The sequence below is a fragment of the Epargyreus clarus genome, unplaced genomic scaffold (genome assembly GCF_041222505.1).
Source record: "Epargyreus clarus isolate Ecla_fem2 unplaced genomic scaffold, WU_Ecla_fem_2.2 ptg000021l, whole genome shotgun sequence".
NCBI classification, from domain to species: Eukaryota; Metazoa; Arthropoda; class Insecta; order Lepidoptera; family Hesperiidae; genus Epargyreus; species Epargyreus clarus.
This window is the reverse complement of record NW_027332228.1, coordinates 221,996-243,963: the sequence shown is the minus strand read 5'-3', so window position 1 is coordinate 243,963 and position 21,968 is coordinate 221,996. Positions and strand designations below refer to the sequence as shown.

The following is a 21,968-nucleotide window of genomic DNA, read 5'->3' as shown; positions in this document are numbered from 1 at the left end:
CATATCAATGATATGCTGCTACAAACCGGTAGCATTCATTGCTATGCAGATGATAGCACGGGAGATGCTGTGTACACAGGCCGTGCGAACACCTCTCGGACATTCGTGGAAGAAAGCAGAATCCGACTCGTGTCTGAAATCGAGAACTCTCTGGAGCGGGTCTCAGAATGGGGTCGTCTTAGTCATTCGTCGGAGTCATTTGGAAGTTAAAGCCAAGTTAGCTTCAAAGAAATTGGGTGTCCTGAACAGAGCCAAGGAGTACTTCACTGGGGGGCAACTCCTTCTGCTTTATAAAGCGCAAGTGAGGCCCCACATGGAGTACTGCTCGCATCTCTGGGCAGGGGCACCACAATACCAGCTTAACCCACTTGACTCCGTACAGAAACGAGCGGTGCGAATCGTCGATGACCCAGCGATCTCTGATCGGTTAGAACCCTTAAGCTTGCGGAGGCACATAGGTTCCCTCTGCGCGTTCTACCGGCTTTACAATGGTGAGTGTTCGGAGGAACTGTTTGATCTGGTGCCTACGTCGCCCTTCCTTCATCGCACCACTCGCCGAAGGATGAAGTTCCAACCACATCAAGTGGACCCATGGCAGTCCTCCACGGTTCGGTTTGAACGTTCATTTTTGCCGCGTACGTGCAAAATGTGGAATGAACTTCCTCCTGAGGTATTCCCTCAGGACTATGACATGGGGCTCTTCAAGAGGGGTGTAAAAGAGCTCTCCTTCAAAGCCGGCGATGCATTGGCGACTCCTCTGGTGTTGCAAATGTCCATAGGCGACGGTGACTGCTTTCCATCAGGTAGCCCGTCTGCCTTATCGTTAGGTTACATATAAAAAAAAAATATATCAGCAGTTGAGATTTTATTTTCTGGTTTAAGATAAATAAATGCAGAGGGTTGTATGGATACTCACAAATTTCAATCCTATACATACATTTCATAAATATATGATAAAATACTTTTACTATCTTATTTTTATTAATACATACGTTACTCAACTCATATGTTTTTTATAAATTTCTCAAGGAAAGTCATAGCTAATGAGGCAATAAGCGGGCGATGGGATTGCCGTGAGGAATTTCACACCAGCGCACCACGCCGCGGCACCACCGCCACTCGATGGGGGCTATAACGCTACACCATTATTGTAACGTCTTAATGATCTGTCTAATATTAACGCCTGGCTTGTAAATCTTACCTGTCTTCTCTTAGATGTCATAATTATGTTCAAGTACATTTAGATAGGTAATCCAGTAATTTTGTACAATTTCTAATTTCGTCGTCGGTTCGCACGGTCGTCGTTCCAAGAACATGCAAAATGTGGAAAATGCTTTCCCCTGAGGTATTCCTGTAGCACTATGACATGGAGCTCTTCAAAAAGGTGCAAAAAGAGCTATCCTCCAAAGCCAGCAATGCATTGGCGATCTCTCTATCTTTTGTAAGTGTCCATAGACGACGGTGACCACCGTCCGTTCCGTCAAGTAACCCATCTGCCATATAACTAGATTTTGTTATGAATTTATTTTTTTAAGTTGTGTCATAGTGCCTCTTTAAGCGATTAATTATTTATAAATGATTAAGTTTATGTACATCGGCATGGACGGGGTTCGAAACCGGGACCCTCTGTTTATAAGACCTTTATATTAACAGCTACGCCACATGAGTCATGGCATTAAATAGCCATAGCAACCAATGAATATCTCTAAACGATTCTAAGCAGATTATACTAAGTTGATAATTGAGAAGTAAATTAAGTACACGTAATAGCACTAATCCTAACCCTAACGCCACCGACTGTAACTAGAAATATGTATATTTGCTAGAATTTGTTATCTTAATAAATTATTATAAATATTTTCAAGTAGCTATACACCTATGGTTTGACTACATTTGCAGGAAATATTAATCATATAACTTTTTGCGGCATAAAATTATGATTCACACCAACTACCATCAATAAATCATAAAATTAATATTTTAAATAATATAACAATTTTTTGATTATATTTATAAGAGTAACATTAGTTACGTTATTTTTCTCATGGCTTCAATAATAATCACTTACTGAACTGCTGCTGGGTACCTTGGTGCATATCTAACCTCAGATTAAGAAGGATTTAGACCACTTTTCATCTCGCTAACCCATGGCATATGGTTTGGTGGTGTATTGATGTGCATATTGTTTCAAAACTTTTTTTACAGAAGTCTCAGACAGGTTTCTTTTGTATGTTTACCTCTACTGTTACCTTTAATTGATAATTGTTATCAAGTAACATAACTTGTAACTTAAATATGTAGGCAGTGCGTGCCAACGATTCGAATCCTGGACCTTTGGGCTGAGACTCCGAACTCAAAACCACTAAGCTATAGCTGCTTCTTTGAATTTTTCTAACTTAAATATCTTAAATTCATAATACCATGTTTTCAATCCCTTTGAAGGGAAAGGCGTGATATTATACGTCATTAGTACGTTTCCACGGGCATTTAATAAGCGGAGTCGTAAATTGTCGTCCACAACGAATTCCGAATTACGAGCCAGTTATAACTTTTTATATTTCACTTTCCACTTTTTACGCGGCGACCGTCGTGCGGTGGGTAGAGTTCAGCATTGTATACAGTGGAACTGGACTGGAAAAAACTAAAGAAAACACGCTTACTTTAATCCATCATTTGAATGCGTTTATTATGATTAATGTTTGTTATAATATATGTATTTAAGATTGAGGTACTTGTTCTTTATGAAAAAATATTGGAGTAACATAACCGAATACAAAATAAAAAAATGCAATAAAATTGAATCTTAAATTTGAAATTTTTATAGCTTTATTTTATCCATCCCAACTAAAACTTAATTTGTTTACCATAAATAAAATTGAAAATAAAAATAAAACATAATAATAAACTTTAACCTATTGTATGCAATTACCAAACTTAAAATATTACGACGTAATAATTTAATTGTGTACGAAATTGCATAATATCGATATACTCGTAAATCCGTAATATCTCACTTTACCTGGTGTTCATTTAAAGGGTCGTAAATGTGACTTTTATCACAGTATAAGGTATATCCTTATACTGTGCTTTTATGGAACGTACGGCGGTCTCCTTAGCTGCAATCATTTGACATCTTGTTAGTGGAGGTCTCGCGATATACATTTATGGGTTATATCTTAAATTTTTTTCAGAAGTTGTGTGGATTTCACTATTAGTCAATAGTGATATTTTCCTTGTTTATTAAAAAAAAACCTTACAAGCCTACCTGAGTCGAGATGCAACGGGCTCCTAGTGTAGGTAGCTTAATTTCCAACCATTAAACCATGATTACTTTTTATTTGAAGGTCGACACCAGCGTCATACCTATTTCTACCTAATAAGCCCTTAGGAGTAACGATGAATCTGTGACCAACCTCAGATAGGAATCTTATCTTATCTGGGGTTGATCCAAATACTGTCAGGTGGACTGCACTTTCACTTGCTACTTCTACATTATAAAAATAATTTAATAGAGTAATTTATTATTTGATACGTTCCTAGAATTTGATCCCCTTACATAGCAAGTACTTATAGTGGGATCTGAAATTGATATTGTCATATAAATCACATAGAGTGTAGCAAAAACTATGATACACCGCCGCGTGATCCGCCTATGTTTCTAATTAAGCTCAGATAACACAATCTTAATGAATGGCTCATACTTTTTGTAGTTTTTGCCAAGTTTCCTGCGCAGGTTTCGCGTGTTTCGTTGGTTTTGATTGTTATCTCATTTTTAACTTAGTACTTGACCTATGTTGTAACGTTTATGAATTGTGGGTGCCGGATTACTGGTGTCAGAAAAAAAACGCTAACTAAAATAATTAGGAATTATTAGCCATGTCTTTCCCATTACGTTCGCTGAGATTCACGTACTGTGACCAAGCTGTAATATCAGTCGCTATGATACTACGAGTAAGTAGGTACCCAATATTTTTATTCAAATATCCTCGTCAAATTTTTTATACAAAAATCATAACAAGCTAAAGAACTTATTTAAGGTCTGTTGCATGTAGTATAGTAGGTATATTTTGCAACAAAACAACAAAAAGGTCGGTGACATTTTTTATCATTCGGCTTTTTTTACCTTTTTAAGGATTAACTTAAAGTACTTATTTATTATACGAGTGTATCAAAATATTTATTATCCATCAAAAAACAAGGGCTTGTATGTGTCCATTAAAATAAAATAATATTTGCTTTTATAATGTTTTCTTTACATTTCAAAAGTATGGAATCAATTAGAATAATTCTATTCTAATCAAGCATTATTAAATGTAACCTCTATTCGGTTCATAACTCTGCAAACTAGGCGCAAACCCTTTCGCGCGGGCCAATAATGAAATCTGGGGTGTGAAATAAAAAGAAAAAACTCTCTTAATTAAATTTTCTTTTGGGAAAATTTAATAAACGTAGGGCGAGCACATCCGCCGCTCGAAAATGCCTAATTTATTTATTAGTGCCCGCGTTTCACTCCCTACGCCCATACGATTATATTTAACACAATCAAATTAACGCAACTTTATTAAGTTAATAGAATATGCCGTCATTATCAATAAATGATATAAGATGTAAAGAACATAGTAATTGCATGGAACCTATCGTGTGAATGAACGTACATATATTAGTAAAGAAGTTTACACTAGCCAAAACAATAATAACAATAAAGTAATAGTATAGTAATAGTTAAACTGTTATCTTGCTATATTTTGTATTCTTTATACGTATGTCTTACAGCAGTTATTGTGTTGATAGCGTTTAGTTTTAAAACTATGTTTTAGATTTGATAGCGATACCAATATAGAAATTTTAGTCCCCAAGTCTGAAGACGATTGGTCTTCAGATATGTACTTAATGAACTGCCACTACTTCCTACCGTCGGGTGTTCCCTGTTCTATAGATATTTTAAAGTATGTAGATGTAGATGAAACTCGTGTTTTACTTCGACCTTTTTATTACCGAGCTACTGGTTCATTTACTACGACACTGTATATAATAACTCGTCTTAATGTCGATGTTAATGTTACATTAAAATTCTTTAGTTTCGTAACCAATCAGTTCCGTTCTGTGTCAAATGTCACCGAAAAATGTGGAAATTAAATTTTATTTTCGTTTTAATTGGCTCGCTTATATAAAACACATTAATAACGGTACGACAGCTTGTTTATAGCAGCCTCAACCCAATTCTAACGATCTAATGTTACATCGTAAGGTCGGAAATCAGCAAATGATCAAAACCACTTATTTTCAAGCGTGTCATCTGTGAAGTGGTTGTCCTCTTGTTAATTTTTATGTAACTTATAAAGTTGTGATGGAGTCTCATAGTGCTGTCTTATAACAACAGTATTAAGCTCAACAATATTCTGATTTTAGGAATACTGTAACGCAGAGTCCTACTGACCAAAATGTGGCCTAGGTATTTAAGAAATGTACTTCCGGGACTAGAATAGGGCTACGGTATCCCCTGCCTGTCGTAGGAGGCGACTAAAAGGGGGCTTCCGGGGTTGCGGGCGGTAAGAGTGGGAGCTCGAACCGTCCAGCAAGCGACCCCGGGAAGAACGGCGGTATATGTAGTTGCATACCGTCGTAAACACTACATGGTGTGGGAGGAGCGAAAATTGCTCCCCCAGGGTAGAGCCCGTTGGGCATCGCGCTTTGAGGGATGCGGTTGTGTTCCGTTGGAGATCCCGAAGTTCTCTCCAACAAGCGTTGAGGACGGCTACCGGGGGGGTTTTAGTGCGGTAAAAATCCCACATAACCCGGCGTCGTTCCCACGTCGTCGGGTACCTTTTGAAGGTTTCCCCCTTTAAGATGAAACTGATGCAGGAAACTATTTTGAGGCGACGGCGATCACTTAATATTAGATGAGGTACAGTTCCTATCCTATTTTAATTTCAGACAGATATGTTTGTATTAGATTGTAAATCTTCATGGCATGGCTGTAATCAACCTAATAGGGACAGAATTTCTACCTGAGATCAATATTCTGTTTAGAATTCATTGGCGCCATGGTCTTCTTTATAACAACTTTACAGGCTTATTTCCTGGTACTTTTACACAAATAATTGGTAAATGACCACTTTCCATTTGAGGCATCATGCACGCCTATAAGCTCTAGCAAGCTCTTAGGAATTGCTAGTAATAAAGTTATTAGCTTAGTTAATTAGTTTATACATAGAGCCCGCTTTATTTAATCTATCGAAATATGCGTTTCGTCCAAAGCTCATCCTACGAGCCATCCTTAGATACATTTAAGCGTGAGCTACAAACACGCGAATAGCAAGCGATGAACAGATAGAGCGGTGCAGTGAGGGCAATATTTAAATAAACACTTAGCAACAATAAACGCGATAATACCGCTCCCGCAACCGCGCCGTTTGGGACCGAGTATAGACAGCAAACAAACTACTAATAAATATACCTGTATTATTTACACTATTGTTATTTTTTTGTATTCAACACGCAAACTTGAAGTAAGTACGCACTTCAGCCCATATGTGGCCCAACAATTATACAAAAAAGACATAAATAATTGAAAGGCCTCATTTAAGTAACTTAATTTTGTAATCGTATCTTTTCCTTATATGAAAGTAGTGACTGTTATTCTATTTCTTTAATGAATTGCAGGTAGTAGAAAATAAAGAGATTTAAATTAAGAAATTCAAAGAAATAAATGTGATTATTTTTTGCCTATTACTCTTGCTCTTCAATATGATCTATGACTGTTGACTATACGTTCTCATTTCTACCATAATAATTGGACAGCAAAGAGATTTATTGTTAATATGTGTATCCCTCGGAAGCACTTAGAAACGCCGTATAACTCGGAATCAGGTATTTATGTCAGATTGTTCATCAAAATGAAGAATATACCGCAATTTGTTAGTTAACGTAATTTTTCCACAAACTTTGCTCGTAAAAATTTCTCTAATGGGCGCAAGAGGCCAGAACTATATCGTTTTTGTTTGTCTAGAAGCACCTTAATTAGACATTTAATGAAGCCGCGGTTGCTCGAGGGGATACCATAGAATTTTATAATCTCTGGAAATTGTTTGTAATTTTTTTGTTTGTGGCGCAAAAAGTCCGCTGGCCGCCGGCCGGCAGAGCCCACACGCCGCTAGTAATTGCGGATACCTATATAATTACAGAAATAACTATTATCATTTATCGTCCGTTACGCCACGCTACCGTTCCTATCCGTTGTACGGAGTGCGGAATTCCGCAAAAATTCCTTTTTCTGCGCACCGTACCCGTGAACCTTACTCCACGTATCATACTCTCATGAATAATGTATCGCGCTCCAAATAATATACGATTACAACGGAGGAAAATGCACTTTCTTTGTCTTGCTATGTTCTGCCGCCCGAATTCGGGTAATGACCACGCCGCCCCCGCGCCGAGATCTTTATAACACACATCAAAATTAAGCAAGTGTGACTATTGCTTGTTGCGCGCACGAAAGCATCGGGACTGAAATAAATAGAGAGGTGTAAATTTAATTAAGATCTTGTTGTTTAAAGTATTATTTTAAACAAACTAGCGAGTGCTTTCCGCGCTCATTAACATACGAGTACATGCATGAGGAAAAAATACGCTTACGTCCATGAATTAATTTGGATCTAAAAAAATATTACTACACCGATATATAAAAAAATATTACCTATTATTTTTGTGTTAAGAACTATGATTTGAACGCTTTTTCAAGGACACATTTCTTTTTCATAAGTAGTTTTTATTTATTACCTACCTACTGTCCTTTAGGAAAACAGGTTTCAAATAGGGCCTATAAATTTGAGGACCGGAGGTTTAAATCCAGCAAATCAATCAATTTGCTCATGGATAGCATGCTGGACCATGGTGCCAACCTCTCCCACTCTGAGAGAAGACCCATGTCCAGGACACTAATGGGTTGACGACAAACGACGATCTTGTGACACAAAGTTGATACATCTCATACCGATCTGTGAGACGCATCCTTCAACCTCAAATACAAGTCAACTCTGCTGCTAAGCATGATGACGCCGCTATCAAACCATATCACATTACCACCTTGCAAATGACTACTGATTTCAGCACTAGTAGTTTTAAGAAAACGTTAATTAATTTTCAAGGCATCTCAGATTTAATGAGTACATCCTGTACCTGTGCCTTTATCTAGAACTGGCGAGATAAGTGGTCACGCGGTCACGTGGTCAATGATTTTAGAAATCGTCCGCGGCGATGGTCGTTGTTAGTAGGTATCCGTTAATTGCGCAATTAATTGCTCGTTCATCACGCCAACAACATACCACTCTAACTATATGTTGCTTTTTGCAAAACGTATAGTAAGTTACAATTGCCGTACCCAGGGTGATTTAATACAATTGGTATGGAAATGAAAAATGAATATGATGATTTTTAAACTTAAACATCCGTGCTAGTTTCTGTGTTGTGGCTGCCGTAGACACCCAGACCTAGGTAAGAAATATAACTGCAAATTAATAATAATAGACCAAAATGCATATTAATTCGTACCATAAATAAAAAAAATGTTTCTTACAATAGCAGTTTATGACGCTTATAAAAATGTGAGTACTGTCACTTAACACGAGAATATTATCGTTGTTGGTAGTGATACGCTTGTCACCAACTACAATCTGACTCAGATAGGTATGCAGTTCATTGGTCTATTGTTAATTAATATATTATTCAACATCTCAGGCTGGGTTCAAATCTCTATCATTCTACACGACTTCGGAGGATAATGTTAAGTGCTGCTGTGTTCTGGTTTGAAGGGTGCGGTTAGGGAGACATACTTATCGAGGCGTTCCATCATCGTCCTTAGAGGTAGCAACGCATTTCTTGCCGACCTCAGGTTGTCAACATGTAGGATTTCAACATATAAGATGGTGTTGAGTCTAAATAAATTCATCCGGGGATGATTATCCATGGCTATGGGAGCAGTGACCACTTGCCATCAGTTGGACTTCATGCTCGTTGGCTCCTTCCATATTATAAAAGAAGATAAATCGAGACTAGATACTAGTGAAGCGACCACCGCTGACCCATTAGCAACAGATGAATCGTGACCGATTAACTAACTAATTTCAACTGGACTCGAAGCTGGACTGCGTGTCGCCCACTTCGCGAGAACCATAAAAAGTTGAGACGGGCTGTCACATCTCGCGTGATGGTCGCCAAGGGCGCGCCGGTAGAGCACCGTCACGCCCAGCGTTTCCCATCATTACCGCCATGCCGTGTCCCATTACACTAATAAGCGATCGAGAACAATGGGATAAGTGATTTGTGCAAGTTTTTGTTTTCGTTTCAGTCAGTTGCGCGGTTTTTTTCGTTGGTTTCGTTTTTAGAACCCATTATACGGATACTTCAATGATCAGATGGCGAATTTAAGGTAAGGTTTTTACGCTACATAACTAACCTCTATCGGTTTATTTGAAGCAACAAGTTCCACGTTCCAGTTGAATAGTTCCAGTTTAATTGACTATTATTTAATCACCACAGGAATATAGGCTACACAAGCTATTGCTAATAAGCTTGTTTTTCTTTAGCTGTAACTTGATGTTAATCCATCACTACCGCGCATGGTCTGCATAAACTAAGCATAAGTTCGAATCCCTCAAACAAGTAGACACGTCTACCTTTAACCATTCTTATAAGACAGTAATTTCATATGGTACTGCAGTCAAAAGACAAAACCAACAAAAGTACACCTATAAACCTTAGCTACAGATAATTTCATCATATTCATTCATTACTCTCCCTAAATTGTTGCACATCGCGTTCGGATTATGCACACTTAATGTAAATCGGATAAATGCTGCTTTTATTAACATATTAAACATTTCTTATTTTGAAATAAACGAGCGTAAACGAACGTAATTATGAAATTGTAACACTTAAACCAAATTGTCTATAAGGCTACGTGCATACAGTATGGTAAATCGCTATCGTTACTTGAAGGATGTTGGTGTTTGAAGGGTCATTGTCTCCGTTTGGTGGACAGGCGGACGTCTGAGCATCCCTAACACAATAAACAAACAAGAGGCGCTAGTCTACATGCGGATCACGCACGGCCGCCCGCCGCCCGCCGCCGCGCTGCCGCCGCGCCGTCGCCGGGTAGCGCGTGTGCGGGGGGCCTAACACCAGCCAACCTTTGTCACTGGCGTGTGACAAAAGGCGATGGTGAGGTATGAGTGTCTATTTCGGTGGTGGACATGTAACAGAGTATTTATCGTAAGTATTGAATGTGTAGCGGAGTGTACGACAGGGTTGGTCTACATGTAACCCATTTTTTTAATTTCGAAAGCACTAAATTTAAAATCATAACCCAAATTTAATTTTAATCCTTCTAAATATACTATTTTGAGATAACATCGGATGTAACAAATAATACAATTGTGCTAAACAACGAATTCGTTGGAGTGAAATGATGAACCCATAAATAAAATTGAAAAGGACATATTTTACACTTTCTCTTAGATAAGAGATAAAGTAATCTGATAGATATACAAATAATAAACATAATTTGCCTAATACATTAAATCTGACTTAATCGTAAGTAATAGAACGTATCCACAAGGCTAAAGTGTCACAAATAGTGTCTCGTATTTGCATGAGACTTAGTTGCGTGAGTTTGACGAGTGGTCAGCCTTACACTTCTGGTAGGAGATTGTGTAATAATGGTGTTCCTATTTATTACTATTACTTCCGTCTTTGTATAGTTACTTTTATAAGTTGCGGTAATAACACGTAAAAGTGTGTAAACGGTAAATAGTTAAAACAAGTTTCATGTCACATTCTGTATTAATTATAGCGTACTACTGAATGACGTATATTAGACGTAATGTTATGTTTTTACATATTTAAACAAATTATTTACTAAAAAAAATATCTACCACTGATAAATATCCAATAATTTAAACTGGCGGTGGTGCCGTAGCGCGAAAATTTGCATAAGAGTTCTTTATTAACGTAGATTAGATACCCATCATTAAGAAATTAGAACATTAAGAAAACATTCTTGAAAATTTGTCCATGATGAAAACATTAGTATGTACTATAAGCGACTTATAGCTAATATTATTTTGTATTTCTTCAGTTGCTTTATATTAAACTCAGCTGCTTCAATATTTTACTTGATGTCATATAAAATATGTACCTATGTAGAAATTACTTAATTTATACAACCAAATGTTAAACATAGTGAGTAGAATAAAAAATCGTATAGTTTATCTCCCTACAGTTTAGCTAGTGTCAGCGGCATGTAAGCCACTTGCCCAGCCCTGAACCTTAAAATAAAGATCCGAAGCGAAAAGTTTATTAATATTCACTTCATCTTGCGGCAAGTTAAATAGCCGTGTATTTGTATTCATTATCCCCGGCCGCTCCGGCAGCTTACGTGTGAGCTGACGCGGTGTGGGGATCTGTTCCCATGGTTGTGCCACATACGACATCATCTTGCACTCTCTGTATGTGTTTTATGCGCTTATTTGATGTATGCTTCGTATGCGACATAGCGTAAGGTAACAAACGTATTTTTCATATTTTTTAGGCAAAATATGGTATTTTTCTAAGGAATACAATATTAATTTTATTGAAAATACCTTAATTACAAGGAAAAATATTGGTGATAATTTGTTAATTTAATGTCATTATAATGCCAACCTAAAATTAAACACCTCGGTTAAATTACCCCCTTTTAAGTCCTTTTATTTTTTATTTATATACTATGTTAAATATATACTGCTTACCATCTACTACTATGCTAGGTAATCATAACACCTCTCTTGTATGTATGAACACAATTACATTTGATCAATAAATCTTTTAAATTTTCATTTCATGAAACATCGAAACACTAACATATGGATGTAAAGTTACTAAAATATGTGTATAGACTATTTATAACTATAGTCATTGATATATATTCTTCATTTTGAATAACATCATATTATTTCTGAGCATATTCTAATCCATAGAATAGTGCTAGTGCAATGGAAGCGCGCCGCACGCAACAGTACATTCGCCACGGCGCGGCGCAGGCCATTGTGCCGCGTCCATTGAGCCACTGCTGACACAAGCAGTTGTGGGATATGGTGCTCTCTTATATGACACGATTTTTATGTAATAGTAGCAAACTGACACGTCGCAGGCTATATGGTCAGTGCCGCCTATAGACAACTGCACCAAACTTTGAAAACAAAATGAGAGCTGTCAGATCCATCTTAGATGCATCGCTGAGGGCTACGTTGGCTACGGCTGGTCGGAATGTCTGGTCGAAGTTAACTTACTTTACCATACCCAGTCAAACTTTTCTTCCAATGAAATAGATATATGATGCTATACAACAATTGTTACATAATAATGGGTAATGGCATATTACATAACAAAGGCTAATTATTATATTAGGACTTTTGTCTGTATATAAAAATATAAAATAGAGATTCTTAAAAAAATAAGTATCTAAATAATAGAATTATTCCTATGCTTTTCACAATATATAAGAACATTTTATGTGTATATTTCATCTTTAAATATAGAGCGCCAGTTATAAATGTTACTGGAACCGTTGACCTCTCTAGAAATATTTTCAAAAGGTCCACCGGTGACCCTACCGTCGAGCCCTTTAGACTTCCTTCTCAATGCTACGTAAGTAGACCGCATCCATTATATTACCTAATACAAAAATAGTTAATCCCAGCGAGCTAAATAGCTGTACTTAATCAATGGTGAATCTGAGCATTAAGTCCCCCACGCGGCCGATACGTATCGAATCAGAATGACATCTCATTCGTCCGATTTATTACACTTGTACATTATAGCAGATTCCAATACTCCATCGATCATAGCTCAGCAAACCTCACTTAAATCTTTTGCCAAAAATCCAGTATAACAAAACCGCTTATGAGATTTATTTAGACTGTGGCTCCTCGTAGTACAGGAGGAAGCGTAGCGTCTACAGGGCGGTGACGCAACATTTTGCATGGCGTTCGATTCCCGCGGCGACGATAAATCACGCGGCCCGACAAGCGAACAAAGCCGCGTAACGCGCCGTGTCTTCGTGGATTTTGAGCGATTTCGGTTTATAATCATTTTTCATCCGCTGCCGCCATGAGCCGGAATTTTACGCTGATCAAGAGCACTTTGTCCGGATTCGAATCGACGTACTATTCATCATGTTCAAGTCTTAATCGCCTGCGTTGCTATGACGTCACGGCTACTGTTTGTTTAGGATGCAAAATATAAATAGGAAAATTAAAAATAAAGTTAACGATGGCGATATAAAAGGTGCCTCAGCTTTACTTTTTTCGAATGACACCATCGCTCCGGACTCTCAAGATACTATTTTGGCGCTTAGGGAAAAACATCCGTCAGCTCCATTAACACTTCAACTTCCGGATCCACCACTAGCTAATGACAACTCTCTACAAGTCAATTCAAAAGAAGTTTTATCAGCGATAATGTCCTTCAGAAATGGCTCTGCTGGAGGTTTAGATGGTCTCTCACCACAACACATAAAAGACCTAACATGTGGTTCATCAGGCGAGGCTGGCAGAGCCTTACTGGAGGACATTACTCGTCTAATTAACTTTATGCTAGAAGGGAAAATTAACAATAACATTACTGCCACCTTATATGGTGCAAATATTTGTGCATTGCAAAAAAAAGGTGGCGGTATTAGACCTATTGCTGTGGGCTGCACTATTCGTCGCCTTGCTTCCAAAGTTTGCTGTAAGTGTATAGCCCATACGATAAATGAAAAATGTGTACCAATACAACTCGGCTTTGGAAGCAAGGGTGGCTGTGAGGCTGCGGTCCACGCAACACGGACCTTTTTACAAAATAACGGAGGGGAAGTGTTATTGAAGCTTGACGTAAAAAAATGCTTTTAATTCGGTTAATAGGGGAACCCTGCTACAAGAAATTAAAAATAATGTTCCATCTATTTACAAATATATTTGGCAATGTTATAGTTCCCCATCAAAATTAATGTATCGAAATCATTCCATTTTGTCTTCCGTCGGTTGCCAGCAGGGTGATCCCCTTGGGCCGGCCATGTTTAGCCTAGCTATTCATCCTATCATATCACAGTTAAATTCTAAATTAAACATATGGTATTTGGATGATGGTACTCTGGGTGGTGAAGTGAGTTCAGTCCTAAATGATTTAGAATATTTAATTACCAATCTGAAAGAAATTGGTCTTGACCTAAATTTTTCGAAGTGTGAATTATTTATAAATTCTGATAAATCACCAGAAGAAAAAAACAAAATCCTTGATAAGTTTAACGTTTTGGCTCCTAACATAAAGAATCTGGATAAGAACTCTCTTCACCTACTCGGTGCACCTGTGTTTGAAGATTCCATTAATTCATTTACTCAAAATCAAATTAAAAAATTTAATAATGTTTCAGACAGATTATTTAATATAAATTCCCATATGGCATTATTTATTATTCGGAACTGTCTTTTTGCTTCAAAATTTCTTTATTTTCTTAGATGCAGTCCCTTTTTTAAGTATATTAACATTTTAAATGAAATTGACTCCATCATCCATAAAACATTATCAACCTTATTTAATTGCCAAATTTCGGACCGCGCTTGGACCCAAGCCTCATTACCTATTAGGTACGGAGGTTTGGGAGTACGTAAAATTTCTAGTGTTTCCCTCCCAGCATTTTTGTCTTCGACTCATAGTACGCAAGACCTCGTTTCGAAAATATTATCAAAATCCCTAATGAACTGCGACGTTGCGTACATGAGTGAAGCCAAATCTGCTTGGGTAATGGCCTGCCCAAACACAAATTTTCCAAAACTATTAAATGTTCAAAAATTATGGGACGAGCCTCTCTGTAAATTAACATATGAATTACTTTTAAATACTTCAGATGATATTACAGAGCGGGCTCGTCTTTTAGCAGTATCTGAACGAGAGTCCGGTTACTGGCTACAGGCTCTTCCATCAAGCCACATAGGGACTCTTTTGGATAATTCCACTTTGTCCCTATGTTTGTGCCTGCGTCTTGGCTTAAAAATCAATGAGCCACATCGTTGTGTCTGCGGAGAAGGTGTCGATCAATCTGGTCATCACGGTCTGTCGTGTCAACGCAGTGCCGGCCGTATGTCGCGCCACGCATGCATCAACGATGTCATCCGTCGGGCTCTTGTCACCATCAACGTACCGGCTACCTTGGAGCCGAACGGTATAGTGCGTGATGATGGCAAGCGGCCAGATGGTTTGACACTCGTTCCCTGGAAACAGGGGAGGTCCTTGGTATGGGATGGTACATGTGTTGACACCATGGCACCGTCTCATATTCGGGCGACCTCGATGCGTGCTGGTGCGGCGGCCGAATCTGCGGAGGCTGTGAAGCGGCGCAAATATGCTGCTATTTCACAGAATTACATATTTGTGCCCTTCGCAGTTGAGACGATGGGACCGTGGGGACCAGAAGCGAAGCAATTTTATAAAGAATTGTCTTCGCGCTTGATTGAGACCTCTGGTGACCCAAGAGCTGGAGCTTACCTCGGTCAACAAATAAGTTTGGCAATACAACGAGGTAATGCTGCTAGTGTCTTGGGTACACTACCGCGGGGCAGCGATCTGGCTCATTTATTTTATTTATTATAGTTTTAGTTATTTTTTTTTGATTACTGTAAATATTTTTATTTATATTTGTTTTAAATTTAGTTTAAGTATTCATAATAATTGTATCATATTCGAATTAAATAAAGAAATATTTCTTATATTATACAAAAAAAAAAAAAAAAAAAAAAAAAAACAAAATTGTTTTGAGCCGTACGTCCGCCATATCCATTTTGAATATTCTTGAAGAGCCCCGATAAACCCAATAAGAGTATATATATCTTTTATATTATACTGGTCAACTCAGCAAATTAAATAGACATCCAAATAGGCATATAAATTAACACTAAAATATGTGATAACGTCGTTACGGGGTGAAAGTAAATATATATTTTTACCTATTTAAAAAACACGTGTGGATAAAACTGTACTTCTGTACGGGATGGCAGTTATAGATATACTTAACATCTAAATTGAACCTCTTAATTAAGATAAATTACCGTTTATGTTATGTAGATTGATTTCTGGCGATGTTTCCTAAAGTGGATTTTCAAATAAATCCGTTGTCTTAAATTGTCTGATAAATTTCTCCTCATCAATGCAGATAAAAGTTCCTATTTTACTTGGTAACTAAAACCTAAGTTGGTAGTAGCAAGATACCAGTATCACAATGGTAGAACGTGTCATTGCGTGACGGGGGTACCTCCGCCATGAGCCTTGACCGGCGGTAATTGGCGATCCTGCGTGATCGGCTGCAACGCTCAAGGCCCCTGCGAGAGAGCTGGCCGGTACCTCCCTCTAATGTGTTTGCCAGATGTACTCTGACTAGAAGCCACTTTGGAAACTCTATCGTTACATTCGTTGCCATTTATATCTGCTGTCTATTTGAAAAATCATTAATAGTCTAGTAGTTACTAAGCCTCCCAATCGTATGGTCCAATGTTTAAATCCTCGTATGCACTTCTATTTTTAGTCTCAGATGTACAACCGAAACATATTCCTTAACTTTGTACGTCGTTGCAGTCAAGGGTAGGATACTTCACCTATTAGGGTCCGCTAATAACTGATCGCGAGCTGCCGATGATCCCGCTCGTTATTATTTGTTGGTACTCGTTAAAATGCGTCCAACTTAATGTTCTCCCATCTACACGCATTGGAACATCGTGGAGTGCTCCAGACCTGGCTATTAGTAGAGACCTGGAATCAATCACAAAAAAAAGTTTAATTTTTTCTTTGAAGGAAAAGAATAACATAGTAAAGTTTTTGAGACTGTGCTTAACCTTCCGAATATCTCCAGACAGAAACTGCTACTGCAAAATATCCATTAATACAACACAGCAATACTTAACGTAGTGCTAATGTAGTTGTTACTTGTAGATCATATCATCTATTATGAAAATGAATAATTCAATATTCGTAACGGTAATTTATAAATTACAAACTAATAAGTAATAAATTTACATCAATTATTAATGTTATTGAGACCATAATCTATGTAGGAGGTGCGGAGAAAATAATTTACAAGAAATGATTATAATCCTCACCTTAAGTACTGCTTTTGAACAAAAATTTGCATAAAAAAAATCCTAATCAATACCTACTGAATTCCAACAATCTTAATTAAGCTAATAGGCCTAGAAATCGAACTACTTTCTACGTCTGATGTTGTATAACTTAACTATATTTTACATAATCTCCGGAGTCTATCGATGTTGGTAGATTTTACTGGTAACCTAGTCAGATATTTTGTAAAAAGTTACACCAAAAACGAAAACCGTTGCTAAAATTTTGCATTGAAATACGTACAATTTGCACTTATTTCTTTTCATGTCTTGTTACGTTTCATTAATCTTACAAATTTGAACTTTTTATATGTGATAAATAATTATATTTATCCACTTCAAATGGTACATTCTAAGTGTAACCACAAGCGATGGCGTTTTACGTAGATCCAATCTTCAGCTTGCGCTTCAAAAACAGTTTTGTTGAACCCATTTCCTCTAGAGATACAAAGCAATGAAAACCAAACAATTTTCTTAGTTCATTTGAAGAACATTAATAGCTTTACTTCATCGTATATCTATAGTAGCTATAGTATATATATATAGCTGGTGGTTACAACCCCGTAGCACTAATTTATCAGTTTGTACTGCTCTCTGATGACTCGCGTAGCGCAGCGGTAGGCATCACTCTGACTCGTAGAACGTTCCGAATTCGAACCTCGGACATAAAGATATTAAAACTGCGATTTTAGTTTTGTTTTTTATTCTGGATTTTCTCTAACCCACGAGACTTTGATATAAGGTCTACCAGTTTAAAATTGGGATTGTAAAGTGTTTTATTTTTTACTACTTCCACGTTTTTTCATGCATAGTACATATATAAACTACAGAAAAAGTTATAAAATGTTACATTGTTTCTAACTAAAGGGCAAGGGCCTTTAGCTGCGATGTGACCCTATTAAAGTTCGCTTTGCAAAGGGACCGAAGTTTCCGCGAGCGGCCGCGGACCGTTTAATGCAAAAATGAATATAATTACACTGGACCTCGCACGTGTACATAATACATCGATATAATATCTATACATCACATAAGACGTCCCAGATTAGGTACACTTCAGATGTTGTAACTCATCTGGAATAAATTGAAAATAAGACGCATATCAGATTCTTCTTCTTCTTCTTAGTCGTTCCTTCATGTCTGAAGTTCGTGCCTGCTTTGGAAGTCTTTTATGCAGGTGTGATGCATATCCAGCCAGTGTGCTCGGTTGTCTGCTTTTCTAAAGCACTACGTAACAGACGTCTTGGTGAGGCCCTTGATCTGGTCAGACCACCTCGTTGGTGATCTTCCCCGAGGTCTTTTTTTGTAGCCAACTTAAGGTAGGAATCTAGTTTTATCTGAAGTTGATTAGAGATGTCCATTGGCATAGGCAATAGTCACCTACCATCAAATGCTACATGCTCGGTTGCTAATTCTATAATATAAAAAATAGGACCCATTTCAGATGTTGGCTTGTAAAACATATCAGTCAAGCCCACATTGTCCATTTAATATCAGGTGAATTTACGTATTAGTTATTCTAACCACACAAAGACAATAACAATACAACATTATAATTCGTACATCAGATATTTAGAGGATGATTAGTAATCGGTAAAACATCTCACTCGGGCGCACAGTTCATGTAAAACAAAGGCGACGAGCGAAGAGCGCAGCTTCTGATTAATGATACGCGGTGCACGCCCGCGGTATATTAACTAATTTGTTACAGATACACTCTTGAGAAGATCTGGAAGTCGTGTTCTTGTATTTTTATGTTGTAGTAGATGTTCCCACAGTAGGCGGTGATAGCCTAGTAGTTGAGCGCCTCACGATCGAGAGGTTCGCGGTTCGAACCCAGGTATATCGTTTCAGTCAAATTTATGTGAGATATTTTAAATAAAATATGATGGAAAAACATGTCCGAGAGTTAAATAATGTTCTTAAATGTGTGTCAAGTCTAGCCTAGTATGGCCTAAACGCACACACTCAGAGAGGAGATACTTGCCCGGCAGTGGAACAGAATTGGTTGACGACAGAATATTTCCGCAACTCAATTTATATGAACTGATTTTAAATTTATGATATTTTAATTATGTAGACTCGTGAAACATATTAACCATCTTCTTTAAATTTCTATAAATTGCGTGCTAGGTCAAATATAACAGCTATAGTTAATAAGCACTGTTAAATATAATTTACGTAAAAAGTAAGTGCTATTGGTAGCAATAGTACTAACTTCTACGAAAACGCTCATTATTTTTATTATAATTTTAATGTAGCTTGATACATTAGGTTTTCCAAGCATTATACATGTTTTAATATTCTTTATTCCTAACTTAAGCCTCCAATTTAGTTTATTATTAAACTACTATTACACTATAGTACAGTGAGCCCTTCAATTAACGAACGCGGAGCCGGTACAGTCGGCGTCGTAAACTTGTTGCGTCCCTTTAATTGGGACTTTAACCTCACTACATTTTATTGCTATTTTATAGTTCCTTTGTTACTTAGCTTTTTTCTTGAATTGACATAGGACAGTTTCATTCGTTCTCATAAAAATGTGATCAACTTACACATAAGTACATAAAGAAGTCAACAGAAAATAATGAAAATTAAATGTTTAGAAATTACTTATAAAATAAATTCATTACTTTATGTTTTTTAACTCCAAAAATATCTAACCGTCTGTTTATGAGAGTAAAAATAGAATTTTTCTTATATTGTGAATAAATTTTCGACTGCTTTTATTTATAAAGCAACTTTTAAAATATGTAAAATATTAAAAATATGATTGTATGTATAAAAGCAATAAAACCGCGTAATAAAACGATCTTTTTTATAAAAAAAACCGCAAACTGTGCTTGACAGGTTGGACGCTTGTTCCGTGGCGGGAAAAAACATTTAGCAAACGAAGCTAGCGAACAACATCTCCATATTGGAAAACCAACCAACCTCTTCCGACAAAAACTGTACCGCTCCGATATCTATATCCGTACATAATAATAGCGAAATGGTAATCGAGTGATTTCTATTCATTTTTTCTAACACTTGCTTCAGCGTTGTTTTTTTGCAAGATATCTTCATGGTACCTAACATGCAAAATAATATTCTTGTATTACTGTGAAATATTTTTTCCGTCTAATTTTTTCGTTTATTTCTCTATTGGATACCAAGCCCGAAAATCGTATCCTAAGTGCAATAAAGTCCCATTGTGTATTAAAAAAGCATGTTTGACACATTTAAAATAAAACATAACATTTTATATACATTAGTAGAGCTGCATGTTATTGAATTTTTAACAAGTGCGAAATTCAAGGTGCTCAAGGAAAGTCAAATCGAAGTACGAAGATACTCTAGTACAAAATACTCTTCAGACGAATAACTTCAGGCTATTTATCAGTCCATAATCTCTTATGTACTTCGAATCGTATTGTGATATGTGACCCAATCATCTTTGAGACTAACCCAATCGTCACGAAACATCTGCTCCTATAAAACTGCAATAAAATCAAACTAATTGTCAAATGCACGGAAAACTTAACGGTACATATGAAACTATATTACCCATAAGAGTTCTATTTAAATAATTTTTAACTATCTAACACCTACAAAAATAATAAATCAATTAATAAAAATAAGTGCTGTTTCCTTCACATGCTTATCGACATACCATCTGCGTGCTCGTTTAACATTTTATAAAACAATAAAAAATGGAAGCTCCATAAATAAATTTGTTTGTTTAATATCGTGATATGTTAAACAGCTTATCAGTGAACGGAAATGCAAACACAGCCGCGGTCAAAGCTTAGTGTGGAGTAAAAAAGCTAATTACAATTGTCAGACAGAATAAATACCCGCTTTGCGCTATCTTGATACAATGTTGCATGCTGTTTTTGCATAGTAACGTATATGCACATAAAGTTACATCATAGGATTGGTCCGTTTCTCAGTAATTCTACATTAGTTGAAAATTTTGTAAATTAGAATTAGAGGCAAAGGTACTTATGTATTAAGTTATTCATGTTCACATGACTTATAATGCAATGAAAAATAAATACAAAAAATTCATGTTCCTTAAAACAAATATTCCATTATTACCTGACATTTAAGTTATTTTATGTTTCGTTAACACACGAAAATTACCGTTTATTATGCCAATGAAAATAATGAGATATAACACTGATCTACAACAAAACTGGATCAAATCCTGGCACTGTGTTTCGAAATTGACCTTAGATAGAATTATTGTACTGTTTGGCTTACGTTAAGATGTCCATGAGCGACAACCAACATGTCATATAAGACGAGTTTTATAATCGTTAATATTTATTGTTATTTTCTATAAAAAAAGAGTTAAAAGTTAACTTTACTAAAAAAAATCATTAGAAAACGTAATTTTGCAAAACCAAACACGTCTTTTTATACATACTTTATAAGAAATAGACGTTTATAAGAAATAGACATAATAAACGAATTTGATTTAATGAAGAATATTTTGTCACGACTGTCACGTGTTGTGGAATTTATGTTAATAAGTGTACTTGCAGTTAAGCTTCAAACCAGTTTTGCAATCAAGGGTGGCTGCAACCCTTCGCCACCGGTCACCCATTCACATCCAGCTTCATCAACAATAGAACGATCTGTGAATTGTTAAAATAGAAAGTTTTTTTTAACAATTACAGATGCTAACTTTAACATCTTTGGTGAAAAAGTTTTTGATAATTTATAAAAAAATATTATTGACATTTTCTGTTATTTTATATTTTACCGTGTTTACAGTCGCATTAATAATATCATTGTATTGTT

The 21,968-nt window shown here is 36.6% G+C and overlaps 1 protein-coding gene across 1 annotated transcript; it reads left to right on the top strand.

Annotated features, from left to right (window-relative positions):
* The first annotated feature begins 14,161 nt into the window (after window positions 1–14,161).
* Window positions 14,162–15,703, top strand: LOC140750805 (uncharacterized). Its single transcript, XM_073084529.1, has 2 exons — window positions 14,162–14,181; window positions 14,535–15,703. The coding sequence occupies exons 1-2, from the start codon at window positions 14,162–14,164 to the stop codon at window positions 15,664–15,666; spliced, it is 1,152 nt and encodes a 383-aa protein (XP_072940630.1). The 3' UTR covers window positions 15,667–15,703.
* The last annotated feature ends 6,265 nt before the right edge of the window (window positions 15,704–21,968 follow it).

What these genes read in the sequence shown, in the direction of transcription:
- LOC140750805 (XM_073084529.1), top strand. Translation starts at nt 14,162, where the DNA reads ATGGTACTCTGGGTGGTGAA. An exon ending in ATGGTACTCTGGGTGGTGAA is followed by an intron (nt 14,182 to 14,534) that starts GTGAGTTCAGTC and finishes TTATTTTCTTAG; the next exon opens with ATGCAGTCCCTTTTTTAAGT.